Below are 22518 nucleotides of genomic sequence, written 5' to 3' on the forward strand. Positions count from 1 at the left end.
AAGTTCAGCATTTTCAACTTCTTGACGCTGATGCCTTGGACGCGCGTCTAGACCGCTGACGCCAAAACGCTCAAGACGCGCCCCGTCGACACCAGATTCGCGCCGCAAAACGCTGCAAAAACGCAGGACGCTCTAGTCGCGCGTCCACATAGACTTTACATAGAAACTGGACGCTTTGACGCCTTGGTGTGAACGGCCCTTTAAACGTGCGACAAAAATCACACACCACAGACACGAGGAGAATATTGTGAGACTTTAAATCTCCGATCGCAAAGACTGCAGCGGGATACGATTTGAGGATAATTTCTATGGATAATATGACTGAAAATGCTGCGGTTTAACTTCAGTACTCTCCACAGCTGTAAAGTCGGCTCATTATTTTCGTTATTTCCCGAGCTTGTATGTTGCGCCTCTGTGTGTGGCGACCTTAAGGTTACACAGTAAAACTTATTTCACTCCCACTTACTTGAAGAAGTCAATGTCGTTTCGTACCACGTCGTAAGAGGCAACTACGAGGTTGTGTTTTTTCACCAAATGCTGCAATCTGAAGAAATAAAACAAAGAATTAGATTAGTTAGAACTGATTAAGACTCTTGTACATGTTCAGTCAATTCAATCAAACTGTATATTTAGAATTTGTATGTATTTAGAATTTGTATGTCAGGTATGTCAGCATACATTTTATTTACCATATTTTTCAGACCTTAAAAGACGCTGTTAAAATGATTTAATTTTCTCAAAAATTTACAGTGTGCCTTATAATCCAGTGCACATTATGTATTACCGTATTTTTCAGACTATAAGTTGCACCTTTTTTCATGGTTTGGGTGGTCCTGGGACTTATATATTAAAATTTTCAGACTGAAAGCCACGAGAGGCTCTAGACTTGTGTGTCAGTATCTAGTACAACTGTTACTCCTGTACCGCTGTCACTTCACACTCTACTGCGCATGTCTCCTGTAGAAAGAGCCGCTGTCTTGCTACAAATAGTGAAATATGCAGCTGAAAACTGTAATAAAAAGTAATAAAAAGTATGGAGTGAGCAAGAAACCTGTGAGGGACTGGCGGAAAATGGGGATAGAGAGAACACAGCTTCACAGTAACCGGGCGGGATTCAGAAAAGGCCAGAATAATTCTAACTGATGCTGATTCTGACGACAGCGACACAGAAGAGGAAGCGGCGCTCTGTTTACCTCATGGATCTACGGTTTATCTCCGAAGGTTGCGCAGAAGTGACACAGAGGATGAAGAATTCAGTGAATTTAGTGATTTGGAGTGAGATCGTGAGTTTGGTAAACTTATGTTCTATTGTTTATGCTGTAATTATCTGAATAACTTAATATGTTAGGTTAACATATTAACGCCTATTCAGCCTGTTATTCTCTGTTCTGTTGTTATTACTAGAACTTGACTTTCAAAATGAAATGCCAGTTCCTGCTCTCTGATTTTATAAAAAACATTTCCCCAAAAAGTGTGACTTACAACCAGAAATACCGTATTTTCTGGACTATGTTTACTGACCTCGAACTGATTTCATGTGGTACACGGCGCTCAAAATCTGTCAAAATGTTTTAGTACAACTTTGGTAAGATACAAAGTAGGTCTGCGCAGGACAGAGTTTTCAGTCCCGCTCCTGTCCACATCTGCGATATTTTGTCCCGCTCCCACTTGCAAATCCCGCAAGATGGGGACGTCCGCTTTCTTAAGCTCCATCAAACACGCAGAAGCAGAAAGGAATTGTCTCAAATGTGTGCAAGATCAAACCACATCCGCAAGTTTAGGCTGCTTGAATTGTTTTTATTAATGCCAAATAAAATATCCAGCACAGATGATAGGCATACATGAATCATTTGAATATTTTACTTTACACTCAAATTTAGTTTGCTCTCGTCTGCGCACGCAATGAGCTTTCAAAACGTGTCAGGCGCTGCTCTGTTTTGCGTCGGGTCCCACAGCTCCCTCCCCGTCTTAAGGGCCGTTCACACCAAGGCGTCAAAGCGTCCAGTTTCTATGTAAAGTCTATGTGGACGCGCGACTAGAGCGTCCTGCGTTTTTGCAGCTCGTTTTCGGCGTCAGCGCGGCGCAAATCTGGTGTCGACGGGGCGCGTCTTGAGCGTTTTGGCGTCAGCGGTCTAGACGCGCGTCCAAGGCGTCAGCGTCAAGAAGTTGAAAATGCTGAACTTTTCGCGTCAGACTCGCCGCGTCGACCAATCAGGGACGAGTATCCAGTGACGCAGCGACGTTATTATCAGGAAGAAAAACCCGAGAACCAGAACGAGAACCACAAACATGAAATATAATTATATACACGACAATCACTGAGCCGATCACGAGGAATACACCAGGACCGGACCAGGACTAAACCAGGACCAGACCGGGACTAAACAAGGACTAGACCGAGGACTAGAACCGGGACTAGACCGACTAGACCAGACTTAGACCGGGACTAAACCACGACTAGACCAGGACTAGACCGTGATTAGACCAGGGACTAGACCGGTGATTAGACCAGACTAGACTAGACCGTGATTAGACCAGGACTAGACCGTGATTAGACCAGGACTAGACCGTGATTAGACCAGGACTAGACCGTGATTAGACCAGGACTAGACCGTGATTAGACCAGGACTAGACCGGTATTAGACCAGGACTAGACCGTGATTAGACCAGGACTAGACCGTGATTAGACCAGGACTAGACCGGTATTAGACCAGGACTAGACCGGTATTAGACCAGGACTAGACCGGGACTAGACCGGGACTGATCCAGTGTCATTGTTTTTTGACGCTTTGGTGTGAACCGCCCTTTATAATTCGATGCGCCTTGTGTATGAAAATAGATGAGAGAATTCAACATTATTGACACTGCGCCTTATAATCCGAAAAATACGGTACGTACAGGTAAATACATGCCCTTATTTTTATTAAATTATAGTTTGCATCATAATTATTTGTTTAGTTTTGTTCACTGACAATGGCAATAAAACAAATTCTGATTCCACTGATTATTTATGAGAAAAAAAAGAAATAAAAATCAAAAACTATGAGCGAACAAAATAGAAAAGAGTGAAATGAAACCGGCTTCGGCACTTTCGCTCTTACCTCATGCGTTCCGTGGGCGGCCCGGTGTAGTGCAGGGGATTGAGGAACTCTTTGGAGCAGAACTTTCCCACCTCATCGACCCAGTGTCCCGTGAGCGTCGGGGGGCACACCACGATGGAGGGCAGGGGGCTGCAGTCGGCCGCTTTGTTCTTGGAGTACTCCTGCGCCCTGGAAATGAGAAAAAGGCCGTGAGAGGATGGGTTTGCAAGAATGAAAAGACAAAAAAAAAAAAAAAAGAGCCAGGGTTATAATAGAAACTGCTCGTTCAGGGAGTCCACACTTGGCACCGACTTGGAGATGTCGCCGTATATTTTTTTTGTGAACATTCATGAACTTACTGAAATTACTGGAGCAACGCCGAAGCAGATTTTTGAAGCTTTACAGTCCTGGTTTAGTCCTGGTTTAGTCCTGGTTTAGTCCTGGTTTAGTCCTGGTTCAGTCCTGGTTCAGTCCTGGTTCAGTCCTGGTTCAGTCCTGGTTTAGACCTGGTTTAGACCTGGTTTAGTCCTGTTTAGTCCTGTTTAGTCCTGGTTTAGTCCTGGTTTAGTCCTGGTTTAGTCCTGGTTTAAGTCCTGGTTTAGTCCTGGTTTAGTCCTGGTTTAGTCCTGGTTTAGACCTGGTTTAGACCTGGTTTAGACCTGGTTTAGTCCTGGTTTAGTCCTTTGTTTAGTCCTGGTTCAGTCCTGGTTTAGACCTGGTTCAGTCCTGGTTTAGTCCTGGTTTAGTCCTGGTTTAGTCCTGGTTTAGTCCTGGTTTAGACCTGGTTTAGACCTGGTTTAGTCCTGGTTTAGTCCTGGTTTAGTCCTGGTTTAGTCCTGGTTCACCTGTTTAGACCTGGTTTAGACCTGGTTTAGTCCTGGTTTAGTCCTGGTTTAGTCCTGGTTTAGTCCTGGTTTAGTCCTTTGTTTAGTCCTTTGTTTAGTCCTTTGTTTAGTCCTTTGTTTAGTCCTGGTTCAGTCTGGTTTAGTTCTGGTTTAGTCCTGGTTTAGACCTGGTTCCTGGTTTAGTCCTGGTTTAGTCCTGGTTCAGTCCTGGTTCTGGTTCAGTCCTGGTTTAGTCCTGGTTTAGTCCTGGTTTAGACCTGGTTTAGACCTGGTTCAGTCCTGGTTCAGTCCTGGTTCAGTCCTGGTTCAGTCCTGGTTTAGTCCTGGTTTAGTCCTGGTTTAGTCCTGGTTTAGTCCTGGTTTAGACCTGGTTTAGACCTGGTTCAGTCCTGGTTTATTTATTGGAATTTAAATGACGTGAAAGCAGCTAATTCTGAAACGACCACGATCAGAAAGAAACCAGACAATTTAACGGTTTATATTTTAGTGAAATTATAACTCTGATAATCTGGTACCAGTGCCTGATCTTTATTCAGTTCATGTAACCAAAGCCGATGTTGAATAAATCAGGGTTCAAACTCTTTCACTGACAAAATGCCAAAACTTTTCCATGACTTTCATGACCTAAAGTGAATTTTTCATGACTTTACGGCACCTACATGTGTAGAATTGATCAGACTTTTAGAGCTAAATATGAAATGTGAACTCTTTCCACTCACCTTATGGTTTGGGATTATAGTTTTTTAACATTCAAAATCCTGTCAGTGCATTTATTGTCGTCTCTTTTAAACAAAAGGCGCAAACGTTCAGAAATAATCATAATAGTCTAATGAAAACTTAACAGAACGCTGTAGTTGCGTGAAAAAGATACTAAATTTCCATGACTTTTCCAGGATTTCCATGATCATTGAAACCCTGATAGATAGTTTCTTCTCTTCTATCAATAATATTTTTAAAATTTGGTTCAGTAAAGTCTGGGCTTTTTATTTTCTTTTAACAGACAAAACAACATGTTACGATTTCCTCGTCTTTGCTTCTCTACAGCAAATCAAGTAATCCAAAGTATTCAGATTACATTACTCACTTTAAGTAATTTAACAGATTCCGCTACAAACTACATTTTGGTTTATGTAATCTGTAATCTGTAATCTGTAGGGGATTACATTTTAAAAGTCACCTTCCCGACACTGACCTGAGGTAGTGGTCTCCTGCCAGGATACAGATGGACTGCAGGGTTTTGCCGAGGCCCATGTCGTCACACAGGATCCCGTGGAGTTTGTATTTGTTCAGGAAGGAAAGCCAGTTCACTCCATCCTGAAGGAAAAAAAAAACAAAAACATATCTGCTCATTAAGTTAATCGTTTCACCGCTCGAAAAAAGGGCAATAAACGAAGCGGCGCGGTAAAAGTCGGGCCGTCGCCGCGCTTCCACGGAAAGACTTACCTGTCATTTTTTTTATTTTTTTGCAAGAGGACGATCAGAAACCCGCACAACGTAACATTTCAATCTAACATTTACATTGCGAGATTACCCGGTGAGCTCCGCAAATGCCAGAGATATTTGACATTTCCAGAATATACGTTTTAAATATAATACACTCCCCCTACAGCTACTCCTCCTGAAACTGCCTGTTAAGACTTTTTCAAAAACTTCTCAAACACGGAAACTTTATTATCCGAAAAGTGGTTTTGACAAAGCGTCTGGAGAAGTGGGGTTTAATTTGTCGACATTTTAACGTCTCGAGGAGGTGTTAGTCTGAAGCCGGTGGAGCCTACAGCCCGACGTTAAAGAAGGAGCAGAGACAATTTCAAGACGAGCGTTATCTAAAAAGCACCGTCGGGCAAGTGACTTTAAAACTAATGAGTTATTTATGATTTGTTTCTGTCGTTTCAAAGTAAATTCGTTACTGTACAATATTACTGTGTTTAAAATGTAAAATATGACACGAATATTACAGCGGTTTTAATTTACTCTCATCAGAATAACTGCAAAGATGATGAACCTTTGTGCCGTATATGGACTGGACCAGGACTGGACTAGGACTAAACCAGAGCTGAACCAGGGCTGAACCAGGGCTGAACCAGGGCTGAACCAGGACTGAACCAGGACTGAACCAGGACTGAAACCAGGACTAAACCAGGACTAAACCAGGTCTAAACCAGGACTAAACCAGGACTAAACCAGGACTAAACCAGGACTAAAACCAGGACTAAACCAAGGACTAAACCAGGACTAAACCAGGACTAAAACCAGGACTAAACCAGGACTAAACCAGGACTAAACCAGGTCTAAACCAGGACTAAACCAGTTCTAAACCAAGACTAAACCAGGTCTAAACCAAGACTAAACCAGGACTAAACCAGGTCTAAACCAGGACTAAACCAGTTCTAAACCAAGACTAAACCAGGTCTAAACCAAGACTAAACCAGGACTAAACCAGGTCTAAACCAGGAATAAACCAGGTCTAAAGAAGGACTAAAAAAGGACTAAACCAGAGCTGAATCAGGACTAAACCAGGACTAAACTAGGACTAAACCAGGACTGAACCAGAGCTGAACCAGGTCTAAACTAGATCTGAACCAGGACTGAACCAGGACAAAACCAGGACTAAACCAAGACTAACCTAGGACTAACCCAGACCTGAACCAGGAGCAAACCAGGTCTAAACCAGGACTAATCTAGAACTTGGAATCTAGGACGTCCCCTGAGAGAACTCCTGAGCGCGATCAGGCGTCAGCTGTGTTTAGCTCCGTGGAGCGTGGAGTTCTGCGTCGGTCCTTTCGCTCGTGATCACAGTCTACACAGGCGTCTCCGGCGTTTCACCGCTGCTGATATCAAGATGATTTTAGCAAAACAGTATGAAGAAAAACGAAAAACCCACCACTTCAATCCAGGTTAATAAATCACTGTGACGCACTTTACTCACATTTGTACCAAGTAAAATATTACTTTTTTCCCATGTAATTCCACATTACTGCGTTACAGCAAAAAGCAACACATTACAGTAATTTGTTACTTTTATAAAACGTTACTCCCAACACAGTTAAAAAAGACAGACGCCGTTTCTTAACTTCTGATTTGCAAGTACGAAACACTTCAGGTTCCATTTTCCGTTAATAGTTTAGAAAGTTAAAGTTAAAAGAAAGTTGTTGAAGTTTGGAAAGCATCAGGAAGCCATCTGTCTGAGCCTGTTCCGTCTTCTGTTTATGACCGTTTATTCACTGACAAAGGCAATAAAAGCTATTGTGACTCTGATAAACGACAAATTAAAAAGTGAACAAAATTCACAAACTGGGAACTCGCTTTTGGGATTATGGTGCAACATAAAAAACAATGATTAATAATATAAACTATGATAAAATAAAGATAAGAGCGCGTTGTTGTGATTGGAGAAAATGTCACTCTGGCCACGTTTACATGATGTTTTTTAATTCCGAATTAATTGTTCTAGAATTAAATAGTTCTGAATTAAACAAGGATGTAACAATAACCGAAATATCGTCAAAACTCTCATAATATTATCGTGGGCTGTCACAGTATATCGAATTACAAGTTCCTTCGCTTAAATACATGGTTTTATAGTAGCAGCATCTTATAAACAAACATCGGGAACTACATATCCCATGATTCATTTCAGCGCAGACGACATGAAAAGATATGGTTTTTACTGTTAATTCTTGGGATTATGATGGTAATAATTCACACCAAAACATTTTAAAAGCAGAAACGTGTCCCATCTAGATAAATATCGCAATAAATATCGTACTGAAAGATTTGGATATCATTACATCCCTAGAATTAAATTATTCTCCTTCAAGTTTACATGGAAAACATGTTAAATTGCTTTTATTTAATTCTGCTCAACGTCTGGCGGTGGGGAAGGGTTCTGATTGGACAGAGACACGAACGTATTTACGTCGACCGGAAGAAAACACACACTTCAGCTGCTACCGGCTTTTCTGTCGTTACACCACGGACACAAACATGATCTAAACTTTTTTCGCAGTCGTTTCGATAATCGAGAATTCTCTCATCACGCTTTACGTCTGTCTGAGGAGGAGAAGGGAAGAGTGTCGGAGAAGGAGGAAGAAGACAAAGTGAGTGTGAGGCTGCTCTACCTCAGCCCACTCCCACATCCCGCTCACAAATCCAAAGAGACGCGGATGAAAGTCCGAAGCTTTCGATCCAATGAGCATGTGCTGAACGACTGCAATTATTTTTAAGAAGAATAAATGTTTACATGATCGAGGAATAAATTAATTCAGCTTTAAAATCACAATAAACCTAAGTGGACAGAATATGTAAAGCCAGTGAGATCAGACTTCATATAAAACTACCTCATAGTTGCAATATTCTGTTAAATTGTGAAAGAGGTTCCCTGGCTCCCCAACCTGTTCTGAGTTTGAATACGTTTTCAAAAAATTGTAAGAGCAGGAACGTATGATTTAATTTTACACATTGCAAAATATAATCTGCTTTTTCAATAAAACTTCAGAATTAAGTTTAATTCTGACTAATCATTTTCATTAGGAATAAAGTGTTTACATGGTATTTTTTTAAAGCGGAGTTCATTTTTATTTAGAATTAGAGCTGCTTGATTATGGAAAAAAAATCATTATCAGGATTATTTTGGTCAATACTGAAATCACAATTATTCAAACAATTATTTTCTTAGTTACACGACGCATTTATTCAGCATTTGTGTCTCAAAAAAACCCACTTTGTTATGGATAATTTACACAAAACTTTCAAACTGAAAATAGATTTAGGCTACAAATATGAACCTTCGAGCAGTTTTGCGATGTATAAAACATAAAATGAATAAAATATACTTTGAACATGAAATAAAAAGGTATAAAACAACATAAATGTATCAAAAATAAACTATATATCCAGCTGTTCTACAATCTCTATATTTAAAAATTAAAATAAATATAGTTGTTTATATAAAAAATATTCAAAAATAAACTTTGTTAAGCTTTTGTTTCAACTCAATTATATGAGTTTGGAGATCGTTTGACACACAAATCAAAATCGTGATTAAAATTCAATTAATTATTTTTATTCGGAATTAAATCTGTCATGTAAACGTGGCGACTGTCAAATGTCTCCGTTTCAGTGAGAAGATTAAAGGTGCACTTTGTAATTTTCCTTGGGGAGGTTTCATCAAGTGTTTGTCTCCATGGAGATGTTGTTGATTTGCCTAGAATGTCCCACAGTATGACAGAAAAACACATGTAATTAAATAAACGCTGGATAGATGAGCTTAAAGCCAAACCGTGGAACATTGCTGGCAAAGTTGTAATAGAAAACACTGAACTGAAATGGCTTCTAAACTTGTAACTTTCCCTGAATAATGCCCAAATCAACACACACGCTGACAGACCTGTTGGTACTTGCGTAGCTCGGCCTTGATGGGAACCGGAATCTTTGTAGTTTTCCAGTTTTCTGCCGTCGAGAAGCTGCTCCAGGAAGTGCCTCTCTCGGGCTTTCTGTTGGATCAGGTCGGCCGACATGGCGGGAGGGTCTGGGATACCGGCCTAAAAAAAAACAACCAAGACGGTCGGTTAACGGTTTACAAATCTAAAATGTAGAGTTTTTCATTTGTAAAGAACTGTTGCGTAAAAAAAGGTTCACTAAGTAACTTCTCCTGAGAAGATTTTGCCGCCTGCTGTTATTGTGTTGCCCAACATGTTCCACAGTATGATAAACGGTAAATGGTCACATTTTTCTATAGCGCTTTTCCACCTTCAAGACACTCAAAGCGCTTTACAACAAGGAACCACTCACACATTCACGCACCAGTGTACTCAGACACTGTGGGCAAGGTGGGTTAAGTGTCTTGCCCAAGGACACAACGACAGCATTCATCTGTGGGAGCTGGAATCACACCACCCAACCTGTGGGTGAGTGGATCTGACCACTCAACCTGTGATGTTTATGTAGAGAGCTGGAATCAAACCGCCAACCTTCAGATCAGTGGGCGAATGCTCCACCAACTGAGCTACTGCCGCCCCACAGTATGACATTAAACATCAAGGAGATTCACAAAGGCAAGTCAGAGGTAGGGCATGATTAATCGATAATCGATAATTGATCATTAAGAATTTCATCGATTACGTTAATTTTAATCGACAAACCGAATGTAGGTTGCTGTGTGTAGTGTGACCAAACAGGTGTGTACATGTGTCTCTGCATCAGAAGGAGCGAGACACAAACAGTGGGTCAGTCTGTAACGTACTGAAGCACAAATGTGTATTTAACGATGATTTGTACAAGAAATTCCACGCTCTCCGTTGCGTTGGGGACAAGTGTGAGGTCATGCGTGCAGTGTACAAAGCAGCACATATGTTAGGGCTGGGTATCATTAAGAAGTTGCCGATACGATACATATCTCGATACACAGGCCACGATACGATACATATCTCGATACAGCGCACTTCCCATTCAATATGATATATTTCAAATCAATTTGATACGGTTCAATAAAAAATAAAGGCTAAATCGTGGCTCTGATACTAAAAGTCTTTGTTAAATCAGTTCTTGTGCAAAAGTTCATATGAAACACAAACATTTTAATCACCAAAACAGTAAAAATGTCAAATGTGTCGCATAAATGAGTTTCCTTTCACTCCACAAGCAACAAAACTGTAGCTCTGTAACAAAATAATTTAGTAAAACACACCTAAAAATACTCTTGGTGAAATATTGATACAGTAGCCCACGATATCGATACTGTATCATCACATTAAACGATACGATATATCGATATTCCGATATTTTTGCACACCCCTAACATATGTTTCGGTGTCTAGTGGGAAAAAGTTTTACCAGGTGAGAGTCGCTCAATGTGGATGACGAGTCCCCACCTCCCTCCCCCCGTACGGTGTCCTGGTTTTGACAAACACAAATCTGGTCACTAACCTGTATTCACCTGAGTCATGTCTTTTAATCCGACAGAAGTTGAACCACATCAGCGACACAAGAGCTGTAGTTTTATCTTTGCTTAGTTTATGCAAATTAGCGATGCGGTTTTAAGTTTTGTTTCTGTGAGAGTTGCACAAAATTGAATTAAACACATTATAATGTCAAACGGGCTGATGTGGCTCTAAAGTCGTTACGGTTTAGATGTCGTAAAGTTGAATTTATTTATGCAGATTAGTAGTGCAGATAGTAATAATAATGATGATCATTTTAATATAAAAACGTTAATGATTAAAGGTTGCATGGAGGATTTTTTTTTTTTTTCAGTTTCAAACTGTCAATGAAAGTTTAAAATACCATTACAGAGATGCAGCAGCTTTGTAATTATGGTGACCAAAAAAAAAAAAAGAATGAAAATCTATCAACTGTGGACTTATTGAGGCCAGATAAACATCAGCCAATAGAAAACAAGGTTGCCTCATTTTCTATTGGCTGTTAGGCTGTCAATCAAACTCCCTACGTTTCTAGGGTAACTATGCAGCGGTTCTAATTGTAGCTCCCTCGCAGTTCACACAAACTTTGTTGCGATGTCGGACAAGAATCCATGACCAGTTCGCCGCAAAAGAAAGTCAGTTTTTGATGTCGCTGAAAGAAGAAAAGAAGGAGAAAAGGAGCGAAGACTAAACCGAGGTGATTCTTGGAGATTCCTTTCAGCGATTGTGCGACTGAAGCAGACGAAGGATCTAAAAACTGAAGAGTCGGTCTCCAAATTATTTCTAGAGGAACATTTGAAAAAAGGACTGTTGCTGTATTTCTCTTTCCTTAAAAAATCCTCTATACAACCTTTAATCGATAATTGATCGTTAATTCTTCCGATGATCAATTAAGAAAATTTCATCGAATGCCCATCCCTAGTCAGAGGACAGATTTATAGAGATGAGAAGCTGCTCACAGTAATAAATCATGTTTTCAAGGTATTTCTGACCATTAAAACGCTTGTAATTGTAATAATACATTCAAGATACATTTAATGCCATGGTGCGGGTTCGTTTTTGGAGACTCGCACCCGGACCCGTTAATATTCCACCCGTTACCTGCTCGTGCCCGAGATAAACACACACAAATCATTCTAACTGAAGCGTCCATCAGAATACGAATTGAAAAGTTGCGACTTGAATACGAATACGAATTCACAGACGCGACTCGACTGACAAAAATACATCATCACTCCACAGGTTTTATTTACTGAGCAGAAGAAACACTGAGATGCAGGACTAAACCAGGACTGAACCAGGACTGAACCAGGACTGAACCAGGACTGAACCAGGACTGAACCAGAGCTGAACCAGAGCTGAACCAGGACTAAACCAGGACTAACCAGGACTAAAACCAGGACTAAACCAGAGCTAAACCAGAGCTAAACCAGGACTGAACCAGGACTGAACCAGGACTGAACCAGGACTAAACCAGGACTAAACCAGGACTGAACCAGGACTAACCAGGACTAAACCAGGACTAAACCAGAGCTAAACCAGAGCTAACCAGGACTGAACCAGGACTGAAACACAACTAACCTAGGACTAACCCAGGATTAACCCACTACTGATTCTAGGACAGAACCAGGAGGACTAAACCAGGACTAAACCAGGACTAAACCAGGACCGACCCAGGACCGACCCAGGACCGACCCAGGACTAAACCAGGACTAAACCAGGACTAAACCAGGACTGATTCTAGGACAGAACCAGGAGGACTAAACCAGGACTAAACCAGGACTGACCCAGGACCAAACCAGGACTAAACCAGGACTAAACCAGGACTAACCCACGACTGATTCTAGGACAGAACCAGGAGGACTAAACCAGGACTAAACCAGGACCGACCCAGGACTGACCCAGGACTAACCCAGGACCGACCCAGGACCGACCCAGGACGACCCAGGACCGACCCAGGACCGACCCACGACTGATTCTAGGACAGAACCAGGAGGACTAAACCAGGACTAAACCAGGACTACCCAGGACTAACCCAGGACCGACCCAGGACCAACCAGGACCGACCAGGACCGACCCAGGACCGACCCAGGACCGACCCAGGACCGACCCAGGACCGACCCTAACCGACCCAGGACTAAACCAGGACTGATTCTAGGACAGAACCAGGACTCACTGTTAGGACTGGCTCAGACGTGTGCCCACGTAGATCGTCGGGTGACCGCAGGCAAAAGGACCACAACAGATCTCCACGCGCACGGACGGTAAGTGCAGCTGTAGCCCAATTGCGCTTTCTCTCTCGCTCTCTCTTAAGTCCAAGATTAGTCCTGGTGTAGTCCTGGTTTAGTCCTGACCTGCCCGCATACCCACCCGTAAAATTCCAGAACATTAAAACCCTCCCGTTTCAGCAACTATCTGAAAACTGAGCTTTCAGGACAGCGTAGTCAATAAAAACTTTATATTTTTTTTCTCTCCTGTAGGATTAGGACGACTGGGAGATCAAGATTTATTTCTATATTTATTTTTACCTCCAGGGGGAGCAGTCGTATGAGGGTGGCGAAGCACTGCGTGGCCATGAATCGGATGCTGTCTGTGGGATCGCTCATTCGGCCGAGCACCGGGACGACCAGGAGCACGATGTACGGAACGATGTCCACGTCCAGCTGCTCCATCACGCCTGAGGGACTGGAGTCACGGAAAACGGTCCACGGAGCAGAGAAATAAAACAGTGTACAGACCATTAAAGCGGTTTAGAACATTTCAACACCTCTGTCTGTCTGAGTTAAATTATAACACAGACAGTGAAGACTTCAGTACAGCTACTTTGAATGAATAATGGAAGAATCAGACTGGGCTTACTGTGTTAACTTAATAAAATCTAATAATAGAATGTTTGCTTGATTGTTCCTTTGGGGAAGTTCGTGAATAAAGCAACACTGCGTAACTTTCTGGAGCTGGTACATCACCTGCATGATTCCAAGGAAATAGAAAGTAAATACCATAAAACCTGTAGCTCTCCACTCCCTTTCAAGTCACGAAGGCATTTCTGAATTATAATTAAATGCCTATTACCATTGTACAAGTATAATTTTTATGCCTAACTTTGTACACTTCTAAATGTATAATGGTTTATGTTTTATCTGTCTATCTTAGGGTGACCAGATGTTTCTATTTACCCGGGATAGTCCCAGTTTTGAGTCCTGTGTCCCCTGTCCCAGCAGTTTCATCCAAAACCAGTGATTTGTCCCCGTTTTATACAAGAAATATCTACAAATGTTCCTATTTTTGACCAGTCTGACTCCTGTCAACAGTAAAAAGACACATACATTGTCATCTGTTTAGGTAAAATACAGAAAAGCTGCTTAAAAATGACCAAAACACAAAGAAAATGTGACTATACTGAATGTTTGTTTTTTTTTTATTATTATTGTGATTTTTCATATTTTATTACTTCTCTTTCTATTTTTATTTTTACTTGTACATTTACATTTATATAATTATGTCTTATTTGACACTTATCTCTTGCTCATTTTTACTACTTATTTAGAATTTATTATAACCATTTATATTTTTGCTCTTTGCTATTATTTATATTATATTGTGATGTGTGAGCTACTCTGTCTAAATACTTTCTCTTGTGGATCAATAATGTTTGTCCAAGTCTGTCCAAGTCTCACATCAGTGCCGAGTGCAGAACAGTTTTCCTTAATTACACACTCGTTTCACAATTTTATTATTACCAAATAACCCAAACCAGGAATGTCCCAGGTTTTTATTTTGAAAATCTGGTCACTCTAATCTATCTGTAACTCATCTAAGACTCGAAGTGACTCTTATATATACTCAGTTTCCTGTGACTGCTAAAATGAGTAACTCTCTGGCATTTTTGTAAAGGAGCTCACTGGAGGAAAAAAGTTTGGAGACCCCTGGCATAGTCAAATGAACATCTCCATGGAAACAAGCAGGTGGAGACCGTCCTTCAGGCCTATTAAGAATCAGGTTTGTGGAGATGCAAGCCCGCTCACAGACAGACTTGTGTTTTTCAGTAAAATAAAATCATCCAAATTGCTGAAACATTTTTTATTTGTGCCTTTTTTTTGGGACTAAAAGCTTACAAGGTGGGGCTTTTGAAGTCCAACTCAAATGACCAATAATGTACTTTAAAAATACTTTATTCTTTGTGGGAGTTTACCCAATTACTTTCTGCTGTAGTTTAATCTAAAAACACGCTACATACACTTCTCTAAGAAGAATAGTTGACATCTAAAGGAGGTTAATTAAATACAATCAATCAATTAAAATACTGTCCCACTTTAACTGTATGATGTAGTATTTAACTTGTTTATGTTGTTTATGTTGAGACGACCTTGAGATTCCAGAAAGGCACCTAATAAATAAAATGTATTATTATTACTACTACAATAACAATAGCAATAACAATAACAATTATTATTATTATTATTATTATTACTATTATTATTACTACTATTACTATTATTATTATTATTTTTTTACTACACTACAGTTCATCAGTATCTACTCAGTCTATTAATTAATATCTATTATTATTATGTATATTATTATTTATATTATTATTATTATTTCGATTATTATTATTATTTATATCATTATTATTTCTATTATTATTATTATTTATATCATTATTATTATTATGATTTTATTTTTATTTTTTTAACTACACTACAGTTCATCAGTATCTACTTAGTCTATTAATTAATAACTTATTATTATTTCAATTATTATTTCTATTATTATTTATTATTTCTATTATTATTATTTTATATTAGTATTATTATTATTAGCTGTATTATTTATATTATTATTTATATTATCATTATTATTATTTTATTTATTTATTTATTTTTTTAACTACACCACAGTTCATCAGTATCTACTCAGTCTATTAAAAGGATACAGGCCAGAGCCTCGATAGCGCCCTCTTGCTTTGTGCAGTCGTCGATGGCTGCGAGCCAGGGCAGGACTCTCTCCAGGAAACTGTTCATGGTTTCTAACATGGAGATTTTACAGAGGACGCCCACACAGCGCGCCGCCATGTGCCTCACTGCTGTGTACGGGTGCTGCAGGCAGGTGAACAGGTGCGACAGCTGCTCCAGGAGCTGAAGGGGGGAAAAACAGAAATTATGAATCCAACTGTGGAGCTATAAACCACATATGACCACCAGAGGGCACATGCACAAGGAAACATTCAGGGCTTAAAGAGCAGATGATGAGTTAGACTAAACAAAGAACTTATTTATCTAGTTTGACAGTCTCAGTGAGGTTATAAATTTACTTCCCGGTTGCACACGAGCAGCAGATGTGAAAAACGCAGAGGTAATTACATGATTGTTAACTAGAAACCACGATAACAAATCCAAAAGTCTGTCTAATTTACACACTTGTTATTTGACGGCACATTTTTAAATCTAATAAATGTTGAAACTGAAAATCATTATCCAGCATTGTTCTGTTTCTGCACTTGGGATGGCATTTTCTGTGTTGATTCTGTGTTATTCTATGTATTTTTTTTGTTTTCTTGACTTTTTTTTTCCACAAACTGACACTTCTTTGATATAAAACCATAAGAAATATTTACCACATGTACAATTAAACTAAACCAAGTAATTAGAAAAACATGAAAACCTGTCAAATGCATTTTACAAGTTGAAAGTTTTAGATTACTGTATTTTTTGGGCTATAAGTCATACTTTTTTCATTGTTTGGGTGTTTCCTGTGACTTATATATTAAAATTTTCAGACTGACAGCCACCAGAGGGCGCTCTAGTCTTGTGTGTCAGTATCTGCTGCTCCTGTTACTCCTGTATCACTGTCACTTGGCTCTACTGCGCAAGTCTTCTGCAGAAAGAGCCCCTGTCCTGTCTGTCATGTCAGTTGATCGCACCGTTACTTCTGCACCACTGAAAATTTAACATTTAAACAAATTTATGAAAGACGACTGAGAAGATTGAACACAAATGCCCCCAAAAAGAAAATCATATTCTGCAGATTACAAGCTTCAAGTCATGAAATCTGCAGCTGAAAACGATAATCGAGCAGCAGAAAGAAAGTTTGGAGTGAGAGAGAAACTTGTGACACCGGAAGGATGCACCATGAAACTTTCCTGAAGATGGACAAAGTCTGGACACCGAAACCATCCTGTCGGGATTCAGAAAGGCCGGAATAATTCTAACTGGAACTGATGCTGAGTCTGACGACAGCGACACAGAAGAGGAAGCGGCGCTCTGTTTACCTCCAGGAGGTCGTGCAGAAGTGACACCGAGGATGAAGAATTGAATGGATTTAGTGATTTGGAGTGAGATGGAGAGTTTGGTAAACTTGTTCTGTTCTGTTGTTTATGTTATAGTTTATCTGAAGAACGGTTCATATGTGACGTTAACAGTTTGTTCTCTCTTCTATTGTTATTACTAGAAGTGTGAAGAATCCCTCAGTCGTCCAGGTAGAATCCACGGCGAGGAGAAAATTCTGTTTATCGACTCAACAAAAGTTAGTTTGGGTGAAGATGTTTCGCAGCTCATCCAAGTTGCTTCTTCAGTTCTGGACTGAAGAAGAACTTGGATGCAGCTTGGATGTAGGGCTGGGTATCATTAAGGAGTTGCTGATACGATACATACCTCGATACACAGGCCACGATACGATACATACCTCGATACACAGGCCACGATACGATACATATCTCGATACAGCGCACTTTCCATTCAATATGATATATTTCAAATCGATTCGATACAGTTCAATAAAAAATAAAGGCTAAATCGTGGCTGTGATACTAAAAGTCTTTGTTAAATCACTTCTTGTGCAAAGTTCATATGAAACACAAACATTTTAATCATCAAAACAGTAAAAATGTCAAATGTGTCGCATAAATTAGTTTCCTTTCACTCCACGAAGCAACAAAACTGTAGCTCTGTAACAAAATAATTTAGTAAAACACACCTAAAAATACTCTTGGTGAAATATCGATACAGTAGCCCAAGATATCGATACTGTATCATCACATTAAACGATACAATATATCGATATTCCGATATTTTTGCACACCCCTGCTTGGATGAGCTGCGAAACGTCTTCAACCAAACTAACCTTTGTCCAGTCGGCAAATTGAATTTTCTCCTCGCCACAGTTATTACTAGAACTTGACTTTCAACATGAAAAGTCGGTTCCTGGTCTCTGATTTAAAAAAATAAATTTCCAACAAAAAGTGCGACTTATATGTGCTTTTTCTTCTTCATTATGTATTGTTTGGCTGGTGCGACTTATACTCTGGAGTGATTTATAGTCCAAAAATACATTATGTACAATATATGAAGCAACACAATTTAACATCTATAGCGTTTACCAGAGGTTTGAGTTCAGTGGACATCGCTGGAGCCATAACTTCCAACACTTGAAGAGAGTTGATCAGCTCTTGGGCAGCAGCGTCTCCTCTTTCCAACTGCACATTTCTGTCTGGAAAAGATCAGAAAAACAAATTAGATCCATTTGGCAATTTGAATTCCTAAACTGTTCAATAAAATATCATGCACTGACATTTTTAAACCAATAGATGTCACAATAAGTAAAGCCATGAGTAAATAATCCACATACTGATCTGTTGTTTGTCACTGACGACGGTCCTCAGCGGCCCCACCGTGTTCTCCCACAGATACGGCAGAGACTTGGTCAGATCAGCGCCGAAGTGTTTTGAGATGGTCGTCAGGGAAAACTCTGCTCCTCTCCTCTGAATCAGAAAGGGTTTCCTGCTCTAAAATGATAAAGATGAATTGTTTTAAGGTCAGAGGATTAAGATAAATGAAATCTACACTCCAAATCTCCAAATTAAAACCTGTAACTAAATCACAGTTTGAATCATACAGGATAAAAATGAATAAATAAAAGTAGACACATTTTACAGGAATCGTTGTCTATGAGTCTGCAACTTTCTGGAGGTGGCATTTCACCCGCATGATTCCAATAAAACAGAAAGTTAAAACCATACTTTGGAACATTTTCCGTTGAGATAGAGGAGTTTTATGGCACACTGCATAAGATTATAGCCAAGGAAACAACAAAGCCACGGAAAATGGCAGGCGGAGGCGCTCTCCCAGATAAGAGACGGGTTTTTCAGTGCAATAAACAAAACCAAAATGAAAAATCCTGCTTTTATTTTAGCCCATTTTTGGCTAAAAGTTACATACTGTGGCTTTAAATGACAACACAAGTAAAAGATGATGAAAGGAAATGATGATGGTGAAAATAATATTAGTTAAGTGTAGTGATTAAAAGTGTTTATTAAAAAATGGGTAAAATAAATAAGTTAAAAATAATAAAAAATAAAAATATATATAATAAAAATAAAAATAAATTAAAAGTAATAAAAAATATATAAATAAATTTAAAAATATAAAATACAGTAAAATAAAAACTAATAAAAATAAAATAACAATAATAAAAAATAATAATAATAAATAATAATAATAAATTTAAAAAGAGAGAAAGTGAAATAAAATTATTATTTGCCCAAAATATAAATATAAGCTGGTATAAAAGTGTGGTTATGCTGCGCTGCCACATTACTTTTGTTTTATTTAATTAAATTTGTATATATATGTTTGGGGGAAGGGGTGAGGAGTTTTGTTGTTTTATATTTGTTGTAGGTATGTTATAGGTATTGTTTTATGCTTATGTTTATTATTGTATCTGGTTAAATGTTCTATTCTATTGTCTTCAGAAAAAAAAAAAAGACAACACATCACATTTCATATAAACACGCATGAATAAAAATAAGAGTTTGTACCTCGTCGTTGTCTGTGTTGATGGTGCTTCCTGGAGGGAGCTCGGTGCTTTGGGGTTTCGGGGCCTTGGGGACTGGGCCTCGTTTACTGGTGATGGCGAACGCGGCTTTTTGGTGTCGGTACAAAGTGATGATGCCTCGAGTTTTGTTCACCATGTGATTCATGCCGTCCTTTTCTAAACAATTACCTGTGATAAGGGAAAGAAAAGGAAACAAACGATAAAAAAAAATACAAGAACAAAAGTCCGCTTGTTCAAATGACATCTAGATTTAACAAAAAAATGACTTGAAAATAATACAATGCAACAATAACGTAATACTTCATATATTTGGGCAAGTCAAAAATTTGATTTGAAAAAAATAAAATAATAAAAAATAAACACGACACAAGCTATATATATTTTTAAAGCAACTTTTAAAACTAAAAGCTCTTAAATTACTTTGAATGAAATGTTTTATTTTGAAGGGTCACATAATACAGTTAAAACAAAACCAAAACACCATATTTCACATTACATCACCGTAGCTTAGGTGTCTCCAACCTGTACCTCTCCACCCCCTTCCAAGTAGCTCGCCAAGAGATTTCTGGATCATACGTATTGTGCCGAATAACTAAAATTTGATTTGATTAAATGCCTATTATCATTGCAAATGTACAATTTTGATGCCTCTTTGTGAATTAATACATGGATAATAATTGTGTAAATGTTTTCTTGGCATCACACTGTATCCCATCTATGCTGCATTGACCAGGCCCAGCTCCGCCACCTACAGGGTCCAGAGTGCAGCAGCAGCTCGCCTTATAACTGGAACGAAGCGGTGGGACCACATCACTCCTATCCTTAAATCCCTGCTTTGGCTCCCTGTACATTTTAGAATCCAGTTTTATATTTTAATGATTGTTTTTAAGAGTCTTAATGGCACGACACTTTTTTATTCATCCAGAGGTCTGTGCCAGCACTAGGGATGGGCATGATTAGTCGATTAACCGATAATTGATCATTAAGAATTTCATCGATTACGTTCATTTTCATCGACGAACCGAATGTAGGTTGCTGTGCGTAGCCTGACCAAACAGGTGTCCGTACATGTGTCTCTCTGCACTCAGAAGGAGCGAGACACAAACAGTCGGTCAGTCTGCAACTTACTGAAGTGCAAATGCGAACGATGTGCAACGATGACTTGTACAAGAAAGTCCACGCTTTCCGGTCGGGACAAGTGTGAGTCCATGTGCACAGTGAACAAAGCAGCACATATGTGTCAGTGTCCAGTGGAAAAAAGTTTTACCAGGTGAGAGTCGCTCAATGTCGATGACGAGTCCCCACCTCCCTCCCCCCGTACGGTGTCCTGGTTTTGACAAACGCAAATATGGTCACACTAACCTGTATTCATGTCATGTCATGTCATGTCTTTTAATCCAACAGAAGTTGACCCCATCAGTGACACAAGAGCTGTAGTTTTATCTTTGCTTAGTTTATGCAAATTAGTGATGTGGTTTTAAGTTTTGTTTCTGTGAGAGTTGCACAAAACTGAATTAAACACATTATAATGTCAAACGGGCTGATGTGGCTCTAGAGTCGTTACGGTTTATATGTCGTAAAGTTGAATTTATTTATGCAGATTAGTAGTGCAGATAGTAATAATAATGATGATCATTTTAATATAAAAACGTTAATGATTAATCGATAATCGATCGTTAATTCTTCCGACGATCGATTAAGAAAATTTCACCAAATGCCCGTCCCTAGCCAGCACCTCCTGTTTGTTCCCAGGACCAGGCTGAGGACTTCTCTGCGGTCGGTTCACGACTGTGGAACGTTTTGCCTTTTCACATTAGAACTGGCACAAACACTGGAGCAGTTTAAATCCTCGCTCAAAATGCACCTTTTCTCCTTTTGCTTCTTAACTCTGGCACTTGCCCAGAGTTAGGAAGAGTTAGGAGTTGGCAGCTTACGGTTATTATTTTTTTTCTTATTACAGTATTATAATTCTGCTTGATTTGCTTATTGTATGTTTTATTTCACTGTAAATGTTCAGCACTTTGGCAAGCTTTGGCCGTTTTAAATGTGCTACACAAATAAATTTGATTTGATTTGATTTAAAACCTCTTATATTTACTCTTATCATTTATTTCTTGCGACCGCTAAAATGAGCAGCTCTCTGGCATTTCCATTTTGTAAGGGTAGAGTAGCTCACCAGAAGGAAACGATTGGAGACACCTGCTGAAGGTATTAACAGGCAATTACTTAAAAAAAGAACAAATTATGACCATGAAAAAAATAAATAAATAAAAAAGTGCTTATGTTGCGTCTTACCCTTGGCAGTGTCTTGAACGGGAGGCACAGGACAGGCGGACGACGGCGTGGAGAGGCTGTCCACGCAGACGGAGGTGCAGAGGTTTTTAATGATTTTGGAGTTGGGGCAGGGGGAGCGACCAGCGCACTGTTGGAGTAGTTTGGCTATAAAAGAAGCAGCGTATCCTTGGATGAGCGTGTTCTCCTCGCGTTTTATCGTCTCCATTAGGGGGCGCACTAGAGGGTTGAGTTTGTCCGGCAGCACTTGCAGGTTGATGACGGCACAGGCGGTGAACATGTGGACTCGAAGGTGGAGCTGTTGCCATTCGCTGTTGGTTTCTATTACGGTGGACTGGGCCTGTTGCCTCTTACTGTCCAAACACTGCCACTGCTTCGACTTCGAGCTCAGCGTCGACGTGCACTCGCTGAAAATCGAAGTAACCTGGAGACAAGGGGAAAAGGTGAAGTAAGAAATAACTATGGTGCTACTAATCAACAAGATGATCTGCACGTTTAACTATTAGGGTTGAACGATTTGGGAAAAATATCTATTTGCAATTTTTCAGACAA

The 22518-nt window shown here is 39.5% G+C and overlaps 2 protein-coding genes across 2 annotated transcripts in view; both read right to left on the bottom strand.

The window, feature by feature from the left end:
* btaf1 (BTAF1 RNA polymerase II, B-TFIID transcription factor-associated) overlaps window positions 1-22518 on the bottom strand; it is a 104829-nt gene that overhangs the window by 18583 nt on the left and 63728 nt on the right. The window contains 11 exon segments of the mRNA XM_055162835.1: window positions 467-544; window positions 3102-3269; window positions 5118-5239; window positions 9312-9356; window positions 9358-9465; window positions 13371-13519; window positions 15779-15980; window positions 18221-18330; window positions 18469-18625; window positions 19658-19842; window positions 21970-22390. Coding sequence (XP_055018810.1) covers window positions 467-544; window positions 3102-3269; window positions 5118-5239; window positions 9312-9356; window positions 9358-9465; window positions 13371-13519; window positions 15779-15980; window positions 18221-18330; window positions 18469-18625; window positions 19658-19842; window positions 21970-22390 — 1745 coding nt within the window.
* blnk (B cell linker) overlaps window positions 1-22518 on the bottom strand; it is a 288551-nt gene that overhangs the window by 749 nt on the left and 265284 nt on the right. The gene's annotated exons all lie outside the window — the stretch shown is intronic.

Source organism: Boleophthalmus pectinirostris, unplaced genomic scaffold, assembly GCF_026225935.1.
Source record: "Boleophthalmus pectinirostris isolate CB_2022bp ecotype Guang Dong unplaced genomic scaffold, ASM2622593v1 HiC_scaffold_5, whole genome shotgun sequence".
Classification (NCBI taxonomy): domain Eukaryota; kingdom Metazoa; phylum Chordata; class Actinopteri; order Gobiiformes; family Gobiidae; genus Boleophthalmus; species Boleophthalmus pectinirostris.